Consider the following 19,358-nt stretch of genomic DNA (forward strand, 5'->3'; position numbering starts at 1 on the left):
AGTAAACTGGAGGGATATAATAGAAACATTGTAACTTTCAGACACACTAGGACCATGCAGAGTTTAGTATAGTGACAACATGAACAGTTCGGGCAGTACCTCACTCGTGACTTCACATGTATAGGGTAACTACAATTAGTTATATTTCCAGTTAGAGTATTATATGTCACTGACTCTCTAAATTCTTACCATTTCGAATGCACAACATGTATCATTTCTGAATTTTTCAGTGCAGTGTACTTACATGGTAGGTTACTTTAAACCAATATTTAAACGCACATTTATTCAGTACACGGAATCACAGAGTCATTGTCACAGATCTCTATAGTGATTGACAATAGAAAGGACACCTTGTATACCTCGCATTGTAACTTGCTACATGGGCCTTATTATGCTAAAACAAAAGTTGAAAATTAATCAATTGCAAATTAATTAATTTGTTTATGTATTTACATATGAATGAAATTTATTCACATTTGCTTTAGCATATACACATATCTAATAATAATTTTGGGCACATAGAAAACCAATAATGCAATGTGTTAAAGTGTGTTCATATATATGTTCTTGCTGACATTAAGCATTGAGTAGCGCAATTGTGTTTTTAATTTCCAATTAACCTTGAGCCAATGAGATTTTTGTATCTCCTTTTAAATAGCAGGAGCAAACACAGCACTATAGGCTATGACTACGGCTTAACCGCCGAAACGCGTAAACCCAGTGCTGCGCTCACTCTGCTAAGCTGCAGTGATTTCCATTGTTTGTATCTCTTTTAACAAGAAAATAAAAGTCAAGTTTTAACCCTGGCGTGGATTATATACTCTTTTGATGGTCTATATATTCATATATATATTTTTCTTCTACAAGATACAAGTCCACGGATTTCATCCTTACTTGTGGGATATTATCCTCCTGCTAACAGGAAGTGGCAAAGAGCACCACAGCAGAGCTGTATATATAGCTCCTCCCTTCCCCTCCACCTCCAGTCATTCTCTTTGCCTGTGTTATACTAGGAAGAGGTAAAGTGAGGTGTTAGTATTAGTTTCTTCAATGAAGAAGTTTTTTATTTTAAATGGTACCGGTGAGTACTGTTTCCCTCAGGGGGATTTGGAAGAGGAATTCTGCCCTGAGGTTGATGATCTTAGCAGCTGTAACTAAGATCCATGTTGGTTACCACAGAGCTGAAGGTAATACAGGAGACATCTTCAGTGTGGAGACCGTTTCATGCTGTCTGCAGCATTTGAGATATGTGCAGCCATTTATTCTGAAGAGACTTGGTATGTCAGAAAAGCTGCTGAAAATATATTCCCTTTTAGGGAAGAGGTAAGCAGTAGACCTAATTGCAAAGGGGGTGTTACTGAAACCTGTTCATTTTTTATTTATTATTATGTTGACATTTGGGCAAGATTTATAATGAATGTGCTACAAGTTTCATTATAAAGACACTGGGGATATTTATGTTTACGGTGGTTGTTTCACATTATGTCCGTTGCATTTTTTAGGGGTAATCATTCCACATGGCTAATTTGGTAACCGCTCCTCCATGCGGTTGTTGGGCCTACTCGGTCATCGGTCCTGATGGGCGGGGCTTATTTTTGCAGACACGCTCAGTATTCTGGCTAGGAAGCAGCAGGCATTAGCTCCGGTGGAGCTTACACAGAGTTCTTTCCTTTCCGGATTGTTGTCGAGTCTTCTCGAAGTACCCTGGGGGCAGGTAGGCGCCACAGGTGCAGAGGGTATTTTTGTGCTGACTTATGATATATGGCTATAAATACTGTTTAGCAGTTAATTCTTCCCTTATTACTTAGGGTGCAATAATTTTTGGAAGCCTTATTTAGGATTGTGTTAATTTTGAAGACAAATTAACGTTTTTACGCACTTTTGAAAAAATTGTTCACTTTTTATTTTTTAAAGGCACAGTACACTTTTTTCTGAAAACTGTTTAAAACATTTATTAAAGTATTTAAACAACTTTTGTGGTTTTTTTACTGGTCTGTTTAGCATGTCTGACATTGAGGAATCTCAGTGTTCTATGTGTTTAGATGCCATTGTGGAACCCCCTCTTACATTGTGTACCTCTTGTACTGAAAGGGCCTTACATTGTAAAGAGCATATTCTAAGTAAAGATAGTGTGTCTAAGGATGATTCTCAGTTTGAAGAAAATCAGGATATGCCATCCAATTCTCCCCAAGTGTCACAGCCTTTAACGCCCACACAAACGACGCCAAGTACCTCTAGTGCGTCTAATTCCTTTACTCTGCAGGAGATGGCTGCAGTTATGTCAACTACCCTTACAGCGGTATTATCTAAATTACCAGTGTTACAGGGTAAACGCAGTAGGTCAAGTATTAACATGAATACTCAATCCTCTGATGCTTTATTAGCTATTTCCGATGTACCCTCACAGTGTTCTGAGTTGGGGGTCAGGGGATTGCTGTCTGAGGGAGAAATTTCAGACTCAGGGAATGTGTTACCTCAGACAGATTCGGACACTATGTCCTTTAAATTTAAGCTCGAACACCTCCATCTGTTGCTTTGGGAGGTTTTAGCGACTCTGGATGATTGTGACCCTATTATGGTACCACCAGAGAAATTGTGTAAGATGGACAAATATCTAGAAGTGCCTACTTACACTGATGTTTTTCCGGTTCCTAAAAGAATTTCGGAAATTATAAAGAAGGAATGGGATAGACCAGGTATACCGTTTTCTCCCCCTCCTAATTTTAAGAAAATGTTTCCCATATCAGACACCATTCGGGACTTGTGGCAAACGGTCCCTAAGGTGGAGGGAGCCATATCTACTCTGGCTAAGCGTACAATTATACCCATTGAGGACAGTTGTGCTTTCAAAGACCCTATGGATAAAAAATTAGAGGGTCTCCTAAAGAAATTGTTTATTAATCAGGGTTTTCTTTTACAACCTACAGCTTGCATTGTTCCAGTAACTACTGCAGCAGCTTTTTGGTTTGAAGCTCTGGAGGAGTCTCTGGTTTGAAGCTCTGGAGGAGTCTCTGAAGGTTGAGACTCCGTTAGATGACATTTTGGATTGAATTAAGGCTCTCAAGTTAGCTAATTCTTTTATTACCGATGCCGCTTTTCAAATTGCTAAATTAGCGGCAAAAAATGCAGGATTTGCTATCCTAGCGCGTAGAGCGTTGTGGCTCAAATCTTGGTCTGCTGATATGTCATCAAAAACTAAGCTTTTAGCTATTCCATTTAAAGGTAAGACCCTTTTCGGGCCAGAATTGAAGGAAATCATTTCTGACATTACAGGAGGTAAAGGCCATGCCTTACCTCAGGATTAGTCTGTTAAGATAAGGGGTAAACAGAATAATTTTCGTTCCTTTCGGAATTTTAAGGGAGGAACTTCTGCTTCCTCTTCCTCCACAAAGCAGGAAGGGAATTTTACCCAATCTAAGTCAGTCTGGAGACCCAACCAGAATTGGAATAAAGGTAAACAATCTAAGAAGCCCGCTGCTGCTACAAAGACAGCATGAAGGAGTGGCCCCCGATCCGGGACCGGATCTTATAGGGGGCAGACTTTCTTTCTTGGCCCAGGCTTGGGCAAGATATGTTTAGGACCCCTGGGCACTAGAAATAGTAACCCATGATGATCAATTGGACTTCAAGGATTTTCTCCCAAGAGAGAGGTTTCATCTTTCAAGATTATCTGTAGACCAGATAAAAAGAGAGGCGTTCTTACGTTGTGTAAAAGACCTTGTTACCATGGGAGTAATTTGTCCAGTTCCAAAATCGGTACAAGGACAGGGGTTTTACTAAAACCTATTTGTGGTTCCCAAAAAAGAGGGAACTTTCAGACCCATCTTAGACCTCAAGTGTCTAAACAAGTTTCTCAGAGTCCCATCGTTCAAGATGGAGACTATACAAACAATTTTACCAATGATCCAGGAAGGTCAATATATGACTACCGTGGACTTGAAGGATGCTTACCTTCATATTCCTATACACAAGGATCATCATCAGTTTCTAAGGTTTGCCTTCCTGGACAAACATTATCAGTTTGTGGCTCTTCCCTTCGGGTTGGCCACAGCACCCAGAATCTTCACAAAGGTTCTAGGGTCTCTTTTGGCGGTTCTCAGACCGCGAGGCATAGCAGTGGCGCCTTATCTGGACGATATTCTGATCCAGGCGTCAACATATCAACTGACAAAATCTCACACGGACACAGTGTTGTCTTCCCTAAGAACTCTCTATTGGAAGTTGAACATAGAGAAGAGTTCACTTGTTCCACAGACAAGGGTTCCTTTCTTGGGAACTCTGATAGACTTGGTAGCCATGAAAATATTTCTGACAGAGGTTAGGAAATCAAATATTCTAAATACTTGCCGAGCACTTCTGTCCATTCCTCCGCCATCAGTGGCTCAGTGTATGGAGGTAATTGGATTAATGGTAGCGGCAATGGACATCATTCCGTTTGCTCGCTTTCATCTCAGACCACTGCAGCTGTGCATGCTCGGACAGTGGAATGGGGATTATGCGGATTTATCTCCTCAGATAAATCTAGATCAAGAAACCAGAGACTCTCTTCTTTGGTGGTTGTCGCTGGATCATCTGTCCCAGGGGACTTGTTTCCGCAGACCCTCGTGGGTGATAGTGACAACGGACGCCAGCCTTCAGGGCTGGGGTGCAGTCTGGAATTCCCTGAAGGCTCAGGGTGTTTGGACTCAGGTGGAGTTTTTACTTCCAATCAATATTCTGGAACTGAGAGCAATATTCAATGCGCTTCAGGCATGCCCTCAGTTGGTTTTGGCCAAATTCTTCAGATTCCAGTCGGACAACATCACGACTGTGGCCTATATCAATCATCAGGGGGGAACAAGGAGTCCCTTAGCAATGAGAGAGGTATCCAAGATAATCCGTTGGGCAGAAGCCCACTCTTGTCATCTGTCAGCAATCTACATCCCAGGAGTAGAGAACTGGGAAGCAGATTTTCTAAGTCGACAGACCTTTCATCCGGGGGAGTGGGAACTCCACCCGGAGGTATTTGCCTCATTGATTCTCCGATGGGGCATACCGGAATTGGATCTGATGGCATCTCAACAGAATGCCAAGCTTCCAAGATACGGATCCCGGTCGAGGGATCCTCAGGCCGAACTGATAGATGCCTTGGCAGTGCCTTGGTTGTTCAGCCTAGCTTATGTGTTTTCACCGTTTCCTCTCCTTCCACGCGTGATTGCTCGAATCAAACAGGAGAGAGCTTCAGTGATCCTGATAGCGCCTGCGTGGCCATGCAGGACTTGGTATGCGGATCTAGTGGACATGTCCTCTCTGCCACCGTGGAAACTTCCTTTGAGACAGGACCTTCTCATTCAAGGTCCTTTCCAACATCCAAATCTAATTTCTATGCATCTGACTGCTTGGAGATTGAAAGCTTGATTTTATCGAAGCAAGGATTCTCTGATTCAGTTATCAGTACTTTGATACAGGCTAGAAAGCCTGTCACTAGAAAAATCTATCATAAGATATGGCGTAAATATCTTTATTGGTGTGAATCCAAGGGTTACTCATGGAGTAAAGTTAGGTTTCCTAGGATTCTGTCTTTTCTCCAAGAAGGATTGGAGAAAGGGTTATCAGCAAGTTCCTTAAAGGGACACATTTCTGCGTTGTCAATTTTGTTTCACAAACGTTTGGCAGATGTGCCAGATGTTCAGTCTTTTTGTCAGGCTTTCTCAAGAATTAAGCCTGTTTTTAGACCAATTACTCCTCCCTGGAGTTTAAATTTAGTTCTTTGAGTTCTTCAAGGGGTTCCGTTTGAACCTCTGCATTTCATAGATATTAAATTATTAGCTTGGAAAGTTCTGTTTTTGGTTGCTATTTCTTCTGCTCGAAGAGCTTCTGAGCTTTCAGCGTTACAGTGTGATTCACCTTATCTCATATTTAATTCTGATAAGGTGGTTTTGCGTACCAAACCTGGTTTTCTTCCTAAGGTTGTTTCCAATAAGAATATTAATCAGGAAATTGTTGTTCCTTCCTTGTGCCCTAATCCTTCTTCTAAGAAGGAGCGTCTGTTACATAATCTGGACGTGGTCCGTGCCTTAAAGTTTTACTTACAGGCAACTAAGGATTTCCGTCAATCATCTTCATTATTCATTGTTTATTCTGGAAAGCGTAGGGGTTAGAAAGCTACAACTACCTCTCTGTCTTTTTGGCTGAGAAGTATCATCTGCCTGGCATATGAGACTGCTGGACAGCAGCCCCCTGAAAGAGTTACGGCTCATTCTACTAGGGCTGTGGCTTCCACATGGGCCTTTAAAAAACGATGCATCCCTTCATACTTTTTCCAAATTTTACAAATTTGATACTTTTGCTTCTTCTGAGGCTGTTTTGGGGAGAAAAGTTCTTCAAGCAGTGGTGCCTTCCGTTTTAGGTCTCTGTCTTGTCCCTCCCTTTCATCCGTGTCCTGTGGCTTTGGTATTGTATCCCACAAGTAAGGATGAAATCCGTGGACTCATCGTATCTTGTAGAAGAAAAGGAAATATATGCTTACCTGATAAATTGATTTCTTCTATGATACGACAAGTCCACGGCCCTCCCTGTCAATTTAAGACAGATTATATTTTTTATTATTTACAACTTCAGTCACCTCTGCACCTTTTAGCTTTTCCTTTCTCTTCCTATAACTTTCGGTCGAATGACTGGAGGTGGAGGGGAAGGGAGGAGCTATATATACAGCTCTGCTGTGGTGCTCTTTGCCACTTCCTGTTAGCAAGAGGATAATATCCCACAAGTAAGGATGAAATCCGTGGACTCGTCGTATCGTAGAAGAAATCAATTTATCAGGTAAGCATAAATTTCCTTTTTTTATTTGCTGCCCAACGTTGTGCAAATTACTTGCTTTGCTGTGCTGTGCTAGGTGCTTTGCCGTGTCTCACGACATGAGAACAAGGCTCCCATTGGAGCCTATGGAAGTGCGCTCTCATGAGTGCAAACGCGAGGTGGCTATACTGAAAGTTTCTTTAATTAAAGGGACAGTCTAGTATAAATTAAACTTTCATTATTCAGATAGGACTTACAATTTTAATCAACTTTCCAATTTACTTTTATCATCAAATTAGCTTTTTTCTCTTGGTATTCTTAGTTTAAACTAAACATAGGTAGGCTCATATGCTAATTTCTAAGCCTTTGAGGGCTGCCTCTTATCACATGCTTTTTAAATCTCTTTTCAACACAAAGAGAAAGAAATTACACGTGGGCTATATAGATAACACTGTTCAGGCACAGGGGGTTATTTAAGATCTTGCGCAATACAATGCTAAATTTAAGACAATAGATAATAACAAGTCACAGTCATGTGATCAGGGGGCTGGAAGAAGGTTCCTAGATACAAGGTAATCACAGAGGTAAAAAGTATATTTATATAACTGTGTTGGTTATGCAAAACTGGGTAATGGGTAATAAAGGGATTATCTATCTTTTAAAACAATAACAATTCTATGGTAGACTGTCCCTTTAAGTCCAGGTTATTGACAGGCTATGTAAACACAGCCAGCAGAAGAAATTATACTCCTGATGGAGTGTAGAAAAGATAACTAATAAAATGATAGTAAAAAGTTTTTGCGTGTGCACTAACCCAGCGCGCGGAGAAAACGGACTTAGAATATCGCGATCGCAATAAGCTATTCCCCCATAGAAGTCAATGGAGCCAAAAAAGTGGGGAAAATACACCTTACTCGCATGCAAACACACACATATATATATATATATTAATATATATTTATAAATACATAGAACATACTCTGCTATGTGCAGAACATTAGAATGTGAAATAGTTACAGTAATTACACACTATAACACTTTATTAAATATTAATATTGCATAAATATGATTTTTCATGTTTTCCTCTACTTGACTGCAAGGGGCTCCAATGCACACACACACACACACACACACACACACACACATATATATACACACACATGCATATCCATCTTTAGACATTTAGACATGTATATGTATGTATCTCTATGTTAAAGGGACATTAAACACTAAATACATGCTAGATAGAATGATGCATTCAAAGAAAAAATTAGTCCATGACTAACATGTAGATGTATTTTTTAAAGTTTCATTAGTTGTTTAAAAAGTGACAAAATAAGTGTAAAGTTTTAGTGTCTATAAAACACTGGGAGCTGCCATGTTGTAACTTGGGTTACTTCCTCTGCTGTGGCCATTTAGAGACAGTTATACATAGGTCATTAGAGTGTGTAGCCAATGGTTGTGGGATATAACAGTGTTCTGCACTTCCATTTCTAAACAGGAACTGAAAAGCTCACAATTTCAGAATGGAATTACAGGCAAAGAGGACAAAATAAATAATGAAAGTATATTGCAGAGTTGTTTTATTATATACAATTTATCATTTTATATTACCATCTCTAAGTGTTTAATGTCCCTTTAATGCCCTCTGCCTGTTTTCCCCCCTAATACCTGAGACCTCATATATTTGAGCCCTTATAACTATTTGTGCAATTTTTTTTTTATTAGATGGTGTTATTATGAGTGACAGTGTACTTTGTAATGTGTTTTGTGCGACTTATTTGTTTCGCAAAACAGTTAACCAGAGCTCTGAGATGGCGCTATCCTGGCGCGCATTAAATTCAATTGCGCTGATGCAATCGCATTTACTTTCAACTTGTAATACGAGTGGAAAACCAAATGCACTCAAATAGCCACTATAAACCACTTATTGCTTGCGCGTAACTGTTAATGCACTACTCATAATCTGGCTCATAATAAAATCTCATTTTACCTGCAAGCTAAACCCATTTAAATAGGTTGTGGTTTCAAAGCACAAAACCAGCAATTTCATATGCACAAATAAACCTGAAAATGCAACTTCTCCTGCATTCTATACTCTGGTATAACAAGTTGTTGGAGATGCATTGAGGGGAAAAACTATTTTGCAGTATACTGTCTCTTTAAACAATTAGTTGTAAGATTTACTTATGGAATTATTTTGATAAAATGTCTTTGCTTTTTTTTTTTAGGAGGAAAAAATATCTCCCAAGCTCAGAAATTGGCTGACTTAGACAGTGAGTTGGCAGCAATGCTGTTCAGTCGAATGAAAGATGTTAGCATCGCATACCAACACACAAACAGTGAGACAGATGCTACGCAGAGACGCAAGAAGGAGAGGATGATGGCCGTGAGACAGCATGAGTCACAAGAGAACAGTAACTTAAGAAAATCACTGAGACTGGTATGTAAAGCCCCTCATCTTTTAACATTTATTTATATCTAAATAGCAGTATTGATTAAAGGGATAGTGTACTCCAGAATTGTTATTGTTTAAAAAGATAGATAACCCCCCAGTTTTGCATAACCAACACGGTTATATTAAAGGGACACTGAACCCAAATTTTTTCTTTCGTGATTCAGATAGAGCATGCAATTTTAAGCAACTTTCTAATTTACTCCTATTATCAATTTTTCTTTGTTTTCTTGCTATCTTTATTTGAAAAAGAAGGCATCTAAGATTTTTTTGGGGTTCAGAACTCTGGACAGCACTTTTTTTATTGGTGGATGAATTTATCCACCAATCAGCAAGGACAACCCAGGTTGTTCACCAAAAATGGGCCGGCATCTAAACTTACATTCTTGCATTTAAAATAAAGATACCAAGAGAATGAAGAAAATTTGATAATAGGAGTAAATTAGAAAGTTGCTTAAAATGTCATGCTTTATCTGAATCACGAAAGAAAATATTTGGGTACAGTGTCCCTTTAATATTCCTCTGTGATTACCTTATATCTAAGCTTCTGCAGACTGCCCCCTTATTTTAATTCTTTTGACAAACTTGCATTTTAGCCAATCAGTGCTGACTCCTAGGTAACTCCAAAAATCTATATGGCACACGTGAACTAGCGCTGTCTAGCTGTGAAAAACTATCTTCAAGGGCTTAGAAATTAGTATATGAGCCTACCTATGTTTAGCTTTCAACAAAGAATACCTAGAGAAAAAAGAAAATTTGATTATAAAAGTAAAATGGAAAGTTGTTTAAAATTGCATACCCTATATGAATCATAAAAGTTTAATTTTGACTTGACTGTTCCTTTCAAATTTTAAGCAACATTCCAATTTACTTCTATTTTCAAATATTCTTTCTTCTCTTGAAAGCAGGAAGGTGAGCTTAGGAGCGTGCATGTGTGCAAAATACTATATGGCTACGGTTTTGCAAGAATGTTATACATTTGCAGACACTTTTTTCTTGCCATGTATTGCTCTGGACATATGCATGCTAACTACCTAGGTATCTCTTTAACAAAGAATGCTATGAGAATGAAGCACATTTGATAATAGGAGTAAACTAGAAGCTTTTTGTTTGTTTTTAAGCGCTGGCTCTGTCTGAATCACAAAAGAAAAAAATTGGCGTTTCTAGTCCCTTTAAAGGGATATGAAACCCAACATTTTTATTTCATGTTTCAGATAGAGCCTACAATTTTAAATAGCTTTCCAATTGACTTCAGTTAGCAAATTTGCTTAATTTATTTGTTGAAGGAGCAGCAGTGCATTACAGGAAGCCAGCTAAACACATTGGGTGAACCAATGACAAGATGCATATATGAGCAGCCACCAATCAGCAGTCTGCTCCCAGTAGTGTATTGCTGCTCCTAAGCCTACCTAGGACAAAAAAAGCAAATTAAATAATTTAAAAGTTGTTTAAAATTGTATGCTCTATCCGAGTCATGAAAGCACATTCTGTAACAGATCGATGCAATGGGGCCAATTTATCAAAGGTCTTGCGGACCTGATCCGACAGTGCGGAACAGGTCCGCAAGACCTTGCTGAATGCGGAGAGCAATACGCTCTCCGTATTCAGCATTGCACCAGCAGCCCCCTGCAGACTTGATAAATGGGCCCCAATGTCTTCTGGTGTTTTCTCTGTATAAGAATATCCTTAAAGGGATACTCTTGATAGAAGAATATCCTTAAAGGGATACTCTTGATAGAGCATGCCATTTTAAGCAACTTTCTAATTTACTCCTATTATCAATTTTTCTTCATTCTCTTGCTATCTTTATTTGAAAAGCAGGAATCAAAGCTTAGGAGCCGGCCCATTTTTGGTTCAGCACCTGGGTAGCGCTTGCTGATTGGTGCCTAAATGTAGCAATCTTCCAGTGGTGCAGTTCTCCCTATCCTATCTTATACTACAGACAAATAAATTAAGATATGAAAATCATTAGAAGTAAAACACAAAGGAGGACAGAAAATCATTTTCTGATAGTGCAATAGTTTCAATGGCTGCATTCCAAGCCTACCTATATTCCAGCCTTGCTGATTTTGTAATATCTCCGATATATTAGATAGTTTTATATCCTGATGCTGGGCATATAAATCCCTATCTGTGGTAAAGCTGATATTTAACCTTGGAATACATATGAGAGATTGCTCAAATCTCTGCTTTATGGTTACTAAGATGTGGGCTCTTACCTCCGTTTGCCGAGTCTTTCTTTGTGCTGAATGGAATTTCTTAGACAGCTCATACAATGGCCTTTTCTCCACTAGTATTCTAATAGCTTTAAAAAAGAAAAAAGATCAACCCCAATGACCCACACTTAATATAGGACAGAATAAATCAGTAACCTTATTTACCAGTACCTGGAATAAATGCACAGAGAGAAAAATAAAAATGGAAAAAAAAAAAGAAATAAAATAAAAATAGGAATGAGATTTAGGAATGAAAGAAGGATCAACTTAAAGGGAATGAAGTCTTTAGAGACATTGTTGCTACGATTATATCAGTTTTATTTTTCTCTTGGTATCCTTTGTTGAGAACCATACCTAGGTAGAAGCAGCAATGCACTACTGGGAGCTCTTTCCAATGGCTTACCAATAATAAATTGAAGCTCTGAGGGGTGACTTTAACTATGTGTTTAACCCATATGCAAGTAATAGTTCAATAATAAAATGCACTAACATACCAGAGCATTTTCGTTTTGCACTTTTATGTCCCTTTAAAACGTGTGCCTGTGCTAGATTGAAGACCTTACTTATAGTTAATAATTCATTTATTTACTTAATTTATTCTTTGTTGAAGAGGATACCTAGGTAGGTAGCGTGCACGTGTCCGAGGAACTATTTAGCAGCAGTTTTGCTAGAATGCTTTTGAGCACTAGATGGTAGCAGTGTGCGCACACCGTATAACAGTGTTAAAGGGATATGAAACCCACAAAAAAATAATTTTGTGTTTCAATTTTTAAACAGTTTCCCATTTACTCCTGTAATCAAATTTGCCTTGTTCCTATGATATTCTTTGTTGAAGAAATACAGAGGTAGGCATAGGGAGCACTACATGATAGGAAATAGTGCTGCCACCTAATAACACTCTTGTAAAACTGCTACATCCCTGCTTTTTGACAAAAGATACAAAGAGAACTAAAATAATTTGATTATAGAAGTAAATTAGAAAGTTCTTTAAAATTGCATTCTCTATCTGAATTATGAAAAAAATAGGGCTTCATGTTCCTTTAAAATAATTCTTGCTACACTGCTGACATATAGTGCTCTAAATAGCTGCATTCTCCTGAGCCTACCTACCTGCTTTTCAACAAAAGATACTAAAAGAACAGTGTAAATTGTGTAAGCTCTATCTGAATCACAAAAGAAAAGAATGTGGTTGTCATATCCCTTTAACATTAATGTGCATTGTTCTTATCAGACCTAGGGGTAGATTTAACAACTGTAGCGGTAGCAGATCATGTCCGCACAACATCGCTAAATGCCGTCAGCATACGCTGTCGGCATTTAACATTGCACAAGCATTTCTGGTGAAATGATTGTGCAATGCTGCCCCCATATCCGAGAGGTGGCATATAGCTTTTGTTAAAGGGACAATCAAGTCCAAAAAAACTTTCATGATTCAGATAGAGCATGTCATTTTAAACAACTTTCCAATTTACTTCTATCACCAATTTTGCTTTATTCTCTTGGTATTCTTAGTTGAAAGCTAAACCTTGGAGGTTCATATGCTAATTTCTTAGACCTTGAAGGCCGCCTCTAATCTAAATGCATTTTGATCGTTTTTCACCACTAGAGGGCATTAGTTCATGTGTTTCATATAGATAACATTGAGCTCATGCTCGTGAATTTACCATGGAGACAGCTCTGATTGGCGAAAATGCAAGTCTGTCAAAAGAACTGAAATAAGGGGTCAGTCTGCTGAGGCGTAGATACAAGGTAATTAGAGGTAAAACGTGTAATATTATAACTGTGTTGGTTATGCAAAACTGGGAAATTGGTAATTAAGGGATTATCTAGCTTTTAAAACAACAAAAATTCTGGTGTTCACTGTCCCTTTAAGGCTCCCGCGGAAACAGCTGCATTCACAGCTTGTTAAATCTACCCCATAGTATATATAGAAGTATAATGTCCCTTTAATGTGTGGTACTAGCGCATTTACCACCCTAAAAATGATTTAAAAAAATGATTGTATACAGTTTAGTTAGGAAGTTAGTCAATACAAGGCTGAGAACAAATCTAGCCACACTGACAATGTTTATTTGGTAACGACTTTGCTCAACAAAGAGAAATTGAGCCAAAGCTAAGAAATGTCAGATAAAATATATGTTGCTTGTTTTAGTACCAGTAACATTAAAGGTCAGAGCTTCTAGAACAAATTGCTAGGAACACAAACTAAACATAATCTTTGTCAGAAACAAAGAATTTGACACCTGAGGGAAATAGTTTTGCATATCTTTAATATGTTTATTTTATATTCAGAAGAAAACAACAACATGCAAATATATAGACTGTTTTATGTATTTATTTTTGATGCAACAATCTTTCAATTAGTTTAAAAACATCATTTTTATTGTTTACTTTCCACATAAAAGTTTTTGCTTCTCTCCTGTATTTTATGTGAGGGGTCATTTATATTCTCTACTAATGAGTGTTTTTATTTTTATTTATTTATTTGTAGCTTTTTAAATTATTTTTAAATTATTTTTTGTCATATTTTTTTTTAAAGATTTTATAGCTTCATCACTCAGCTACTTAGTTTTATAGCATTAAACAATAAACTGAATAAATATTATGATAATACCATGCATAATGAGACTTCAAACTAAATAATAGCCTTGTATTTTATTTTCTAGAATGTGTACAAAGTTATATTTCATGTTAAGCCAACAGAAGTCTACTATATTTTTACATCAAATAGTTGCATATTTTATACGGCTACTCGTAGTTTATATTCTTGGAATTGTTAAGGGAAGCTATATAACAAACCAAGACTAGGCTTTGTCAGTTAATATTTTTACTTATAATTTATACATTTTTATAACATAACATAATTATTTAATACAAGATATCTAAGCACTATTTTAAGCACTGATTTTTGTCATACTCGTTCTTTACAAAAAATACAGCTATAGGAATAAAGAGCACTGTTGTTTGTAAGAGAAAAAGATAATTAAAAAGTTAACAAACAGGGTATATGTAATATTTAAATCAATTACATGAAAGGACATTAGACACTAAATATATTTTATAATCATAGTATTGAGGTTATTTCCTGCCTCCCTCTAGTTATGGTGCTGCCATGTTGAAATCTATCTTCCACTACATTCCAGAGCTGACCTGTTTGCACATTTGCAGTAACTCACCTGCAGTGTAACCTAGGTTTCAAAATGGCAGCACCCATGATTTGAGGCAGGTGGATTAAATTTGTTTAGTGTTCCTTTAAAGTTGCATGGTTCAGATAAAACTTGCAATTTTAAAAGACTTTTCAATTAACTTTTCTTATCAATTTTTTGTTGTTGTATCCTGGCAGCTAGCTGGTGATTGGTGGATACACACATATGCCTCTTATTATTAGCTTACCAGTGTTATATGCAATCAATAGTGCAATAATAAAATACTCTAACACATTAAAACATTTTCTTTTGGACTTGTATGTCTGTTTAAATGTTCAGTGGGCACAATAGCATTGAAGTAGGTGAGTCAGTGTTCACATATTCATTTTATTTTAAAAGAAAAATACACTGTATGCAAGCATAGTGAATGTTGAAAATGTTACTTACATTTTTGGGCCCTAAGGGAGGAAAAGACATAGATTGACATATTTTAGTGAGCTAATAAATCCAGCATAAGTTTTTCTTCAGCTAAAAAGGAACATAATGTTATACTGTACTTATCTAATCTTTGAAATCTATGACATTCTTTAAAGAATTGTAATTTTTGGATTAATTTACCTATATAAAAATGACACATTCTGAAACTAGTTATAAAAATCCATTATCATATTTAGAATATATATATATATATATTTAAAGGGACAGTCTAGGCCAAAATAAACTTTCATGATTCAGATAGAGCATGTAATTTTAAACAATTTTCCAATTTATTTTAATCACCAATTTTGCTTTGTTCTCTTGGCATTCTTAGTTGAAAGCTTAACCTAGGAGGTTCATATGCTAATTTCTTAGACCTTGAAGGCCACCTCTTTTCAGAATGCATTTTAACAGTTTTTCACCACTAGAGGGTGTTAGTTCATGTATTTCATATAGATAACGCTGTGCTCGTGCACGTGAAGTCATCTGGGAGCAGGCACTGATTGGCTAAACTGCAAGTCTGTCAAAAGAACTGAAATAAAGGGGCAGTTTGCAGAGGCTTAGATACAAGATAATCACAGAGGTTAAAAGTATATTAATGTAAATGTGTTGGTTATGCAAAACTGGGGAATGGGTAATAAAGGGATTATCTATCTTTTAAAACAATAAAAATTCTGGTGTAGACTGTCCCTTTAAGGCAAAATCATCATGTTTCTTAAATCCCTGAATATGAAAAATAAATATATTTAAAAGGATCATCCTTTAAGAAGAATTATATTGTTACTGAATGAATAATGACATCAGCAAAATGCTCTTTGTATTTGATTAATACTTTCATTAAAGTACAGTATTATTAAGACTATTTTTTTTTGTCCTCAACATCCTTTCATATACAGTAAATAAAAAAAAGTAATTTCTGTACTTAGCTGAATCAAACAGGATGTATATATTTATAAAACAGAGTTATTGAGCCGTTTTCTTTACTCTTTGTGTCTAGGCGCAACACGAGGAGCGCACTCAGCACACCAGAGACCTGCAGATCATCGAAGCATATAGGGAACGAACAAAAGCAGAGAGCATCTCTAGTATGCTGAATCAGGCCATTACCTCAAATTATACCGTCTATGCCACTCTAGGCACTGCAGAATTCTTTGAGTTTGAACTTAAAAATCCGTACAACACCCAGTACACGGTTTCTATTGAGATTGATAGCTCAGACCTTAGGTAAGACAATAATTGCCCTTATTTTTTTTGTATTTATTTTTTGGGATAAAAGATGGCCTGAAAGTGTTTGTGTTTTCCTTACAAAGAAAGTATCACTATGTCTATTCCTTTGCTTTTATTTTTTTTTATTTTTTTATTTTTTCAATGATAAATATTAGAAAAATTAAATTTAACTCTTTGGAATACCAAACATTATAAAAATATATTATTATTTTGTCCTACATTGTATATATGTTTTTTTTTTTATATTATATTCTTATTTAGGGATACTTTAAATTTAAACTACCATTAAAGGGACAGTCAAGCCAACATTTAAATAGGGCATGTAATTTTAAACAACTTCCCAATTTACTTTTATAATCAATTTTGCTTTGTTCTATTGGTATTCTTAGTTGAAAGCTAAACCTAGGAGGTTCATATGCTAATTTCTTAGACCTTGAAGACTGCCTCTAATCTGAATGCATTTTGACCACTAGAGGGCATTAGTTCATATGTTTCATATAGATAACATTGAGCTCATGCACGTGAAGTGACCTAGGAGTGAGCACTGATTGGCTAAAATGCATGTCTGACAAAAGAACTGAAATAAGGGGGCAGTCTGCAGAGGCTTAGATACAAGGTAATCATAGAGGTAAAACGTGTATTATTATAACTGTGTTGGTTATGCAAAACTGGGGAATGGGTAATAAAGAGATTATCTTTCTTTTTAAACAACAAAAATTCTGATGTTGACTGTCCCTTTAAATACAGTAGATTTGCATCACAAATTTACAATAAAAAGTCAATGCAATAGTAAAATCAAAGATTGTTTTTATTCCCACTGCTCACTGTATCATGTGACAGCCATCAGCCAATTGCAGACTCATATACGTATACACTGTGCACATGCTCAGTAGTAGCTGGTGCCTCAGAAAGTGTACATATAAAAAGGACTGAGAACAAATTGATAATATAAGTAAATTGGAAACTGCATGCTCTATCGGAATCATAAATGTTTAATTTTGACTTTAGAGTCCCTTTAATAACATATAATCAAACTGGGTACTTAAAGGGGCAGTGTGGAGTAACATTTTCTCCCCTGTAATATGTTTACAATGCTCCATTTTATGTATTGGGTGTAATAAATTATTTTAAATGGATAATTTACCTTTATTTTGTCATTTAAAATAGCTGTATTTGTTTAGTGAAACAACCACCCATACTGAATATTTTAGTACTGCAGTATTGGCAATAGAAGAGCTATGTAAAGAAGAGGCAACAGCAGAAATTAAACCAACCAGTGGGGTGGTAGAAGAGAGAGCCCAGCCCATTTTAAAGGCGGGGGGGGGGGGGTAATGCAGCTGCTTTGAATACAATTAACTCTTATTAGCGGTTTTCCTGAGTATACTGTCCATTTAGTATGAAAGTTGCTCAGTTTTATGCATATAATGTTTTTTCCAAGCATCAAAGAATCCTGCTTTTAGACTACTGGGATTAAGGCTCTATGAAAGTGCTGTTTTTTTTTTGTTTGTTTTTTATCTGCCTAAAAGTAAATCTGCATTGCAACATAAAGAAACTTAACAAGCAATAAATGAAGAAGCTCCACTTAAAGATATTTTATATTCAGAATTAATTATTTTTAAAAGGGATTATAGTAATATATATATATATATATATATATATATATATATATATATATATAAATGCAATTTGGTTTTGTTATTTTTTTGCTTTTCATTTAATTTACCACTGAAAACTTGAGTTGTTCCACTGCTCATGGAAGTTTGAGTGTATGAAAGACCTAGAACCCTGACCCAGGAACAGGCTACGCAGTTGTTGCTTTATACCTTCCCTAACTCTCCTCAGCAGAAGAGATAGAAAATATATACACACGTCATCAATGAGTAATCCGGCTTCCTCCAATCACGGCTTTCCCCCCAGGGGAGTCATTGCCTGACGCCATGCCGTGATTGGAGGAAGCCGGATTAGTCATTGATGACGTGTGAAGAGAGGATCTCCGGGTGGGGGAAGCTGCTCTGGCTGTGAAAAAAGGTAAGTTTTTAATCAAAACGGCTGCTTTCTAAACTTTGATGAATGAAAGTGCCCCTGTTTTTTTTTTTTGTTTTTTTTTCAAAAAAGCTTTATTTTGTGAACAATTGCAAATTGACAGCGTGAATAAGATACAATAAAATGGCTTAATGACATCTCACAGTGTATTTGATTATATTATCAGATTTAACAATGTTAGTGTTAGTCACTTGCTGGAAACCGCAACATAATGTTCAACAATGAGGTTCAAAAATAGCTTTACATCTGTATCTTCTTGAATAGACACCATTTAAACCGGATCTGTTCTAACACAATTCTCCAACTATAGCAGTCAGAATATTCACAAGTGTTTCTGAGTACTGCGCTTTCTATAAGAAGGAAAGAAGGAAAGGAAGAAAAGACAAAGCAGATGGAAAGGAACCACCAAAAGCAAGGAAAAGAAATGGGAGGAGAGGACACAAAAAAAAACAACAAAAAAAACACATAAGGAGGGTGTGGATAAGGGGGGGGGGGGTGGAGACGGGGGGGGGGGGTATGGATAGGGGGAGAAGGGGTGGATCAGGGGAGGGGGGGTGGGTGTACATCCAGCCCAGCGATCACCCTGGACTCCTGTCAGACCAATCAAATTCCTGTTTTCTATCACAATTCTATATATCTTTGCCCTCCCAAATTAATATCATATATTCATGTGTTTCTATTTTGCCAGACTTCATATAGTGGAACCGCTCCAGACTCAGCAGGTCCCTGACCCCAGCCCTCCACTCCCCCAAAGTTGGTACCTGTGGGGACTTCCAGTGCTTTGAGATAAGTCCCTTTGCGCAATTTAAGAACAGAAGGAACAAATGCCGTTTCGCTTCTTCGGTAATCTTTGGTATCTCATGATAAATTAGGTACTTAGGGTTTGGTGGTAAGATCATCTTCAAAAGCCTACTTGCCTCCTCGAACACTCCCACCCAAAAGGGCTGTATAAGAGGGCACCGCCACCACAAATGCAGCAACGAACCCTCCTCCCCACAGCCCCTCCAGCACTCCCCA

The 19,358-nt window shown here is 37.1% G+C and overlaps 1 protein-coding gene across 1 annotated transcript in view; it reads left to right on the forward strand.

Moving 5' to 3' along the window:
• NPHP4 (nephrocystin 4) overlaps nucleotides 1–19,358 on the forward strand; it is a gene marked incomplete at its 3' end in the record, with an annotated part of 62,633 nt that overhangs the window by 27,161 nt on the left and 16,114 nt on the right. The window contains exons 4-5 of the mRNA XM_053696828.1: nucleotides 9,009–9,220; nucleotides 16,069–16,295. Coding sequence (XP_053552803.1) covers nucleotides 9,009–9,220; nucleotides 16,069–16,295 — 439 coding nt within the window. The remainder of the gene's footprint in view (nucleotides 1–9,008; nucleotides 9,221–16,068; nucleotides 16,296–19,358) is intronic.

This window comes from Bombina bombina, unplaced genomic scaffold (genome assembly GCF_027579735.1).
Source record: "Bombina bombina isolate aBomBom1 unplaced genomic scaffold, aBomBom1.pri scaffold_952, whole genome shotgun sequence".
In the NCBI taxonomy this organism is placed as follows: Eukaryota; Metazoa; Chordata; class Amphibia; order Anura; family Bombinatoridae; genus Bombina; species Bombina bombina.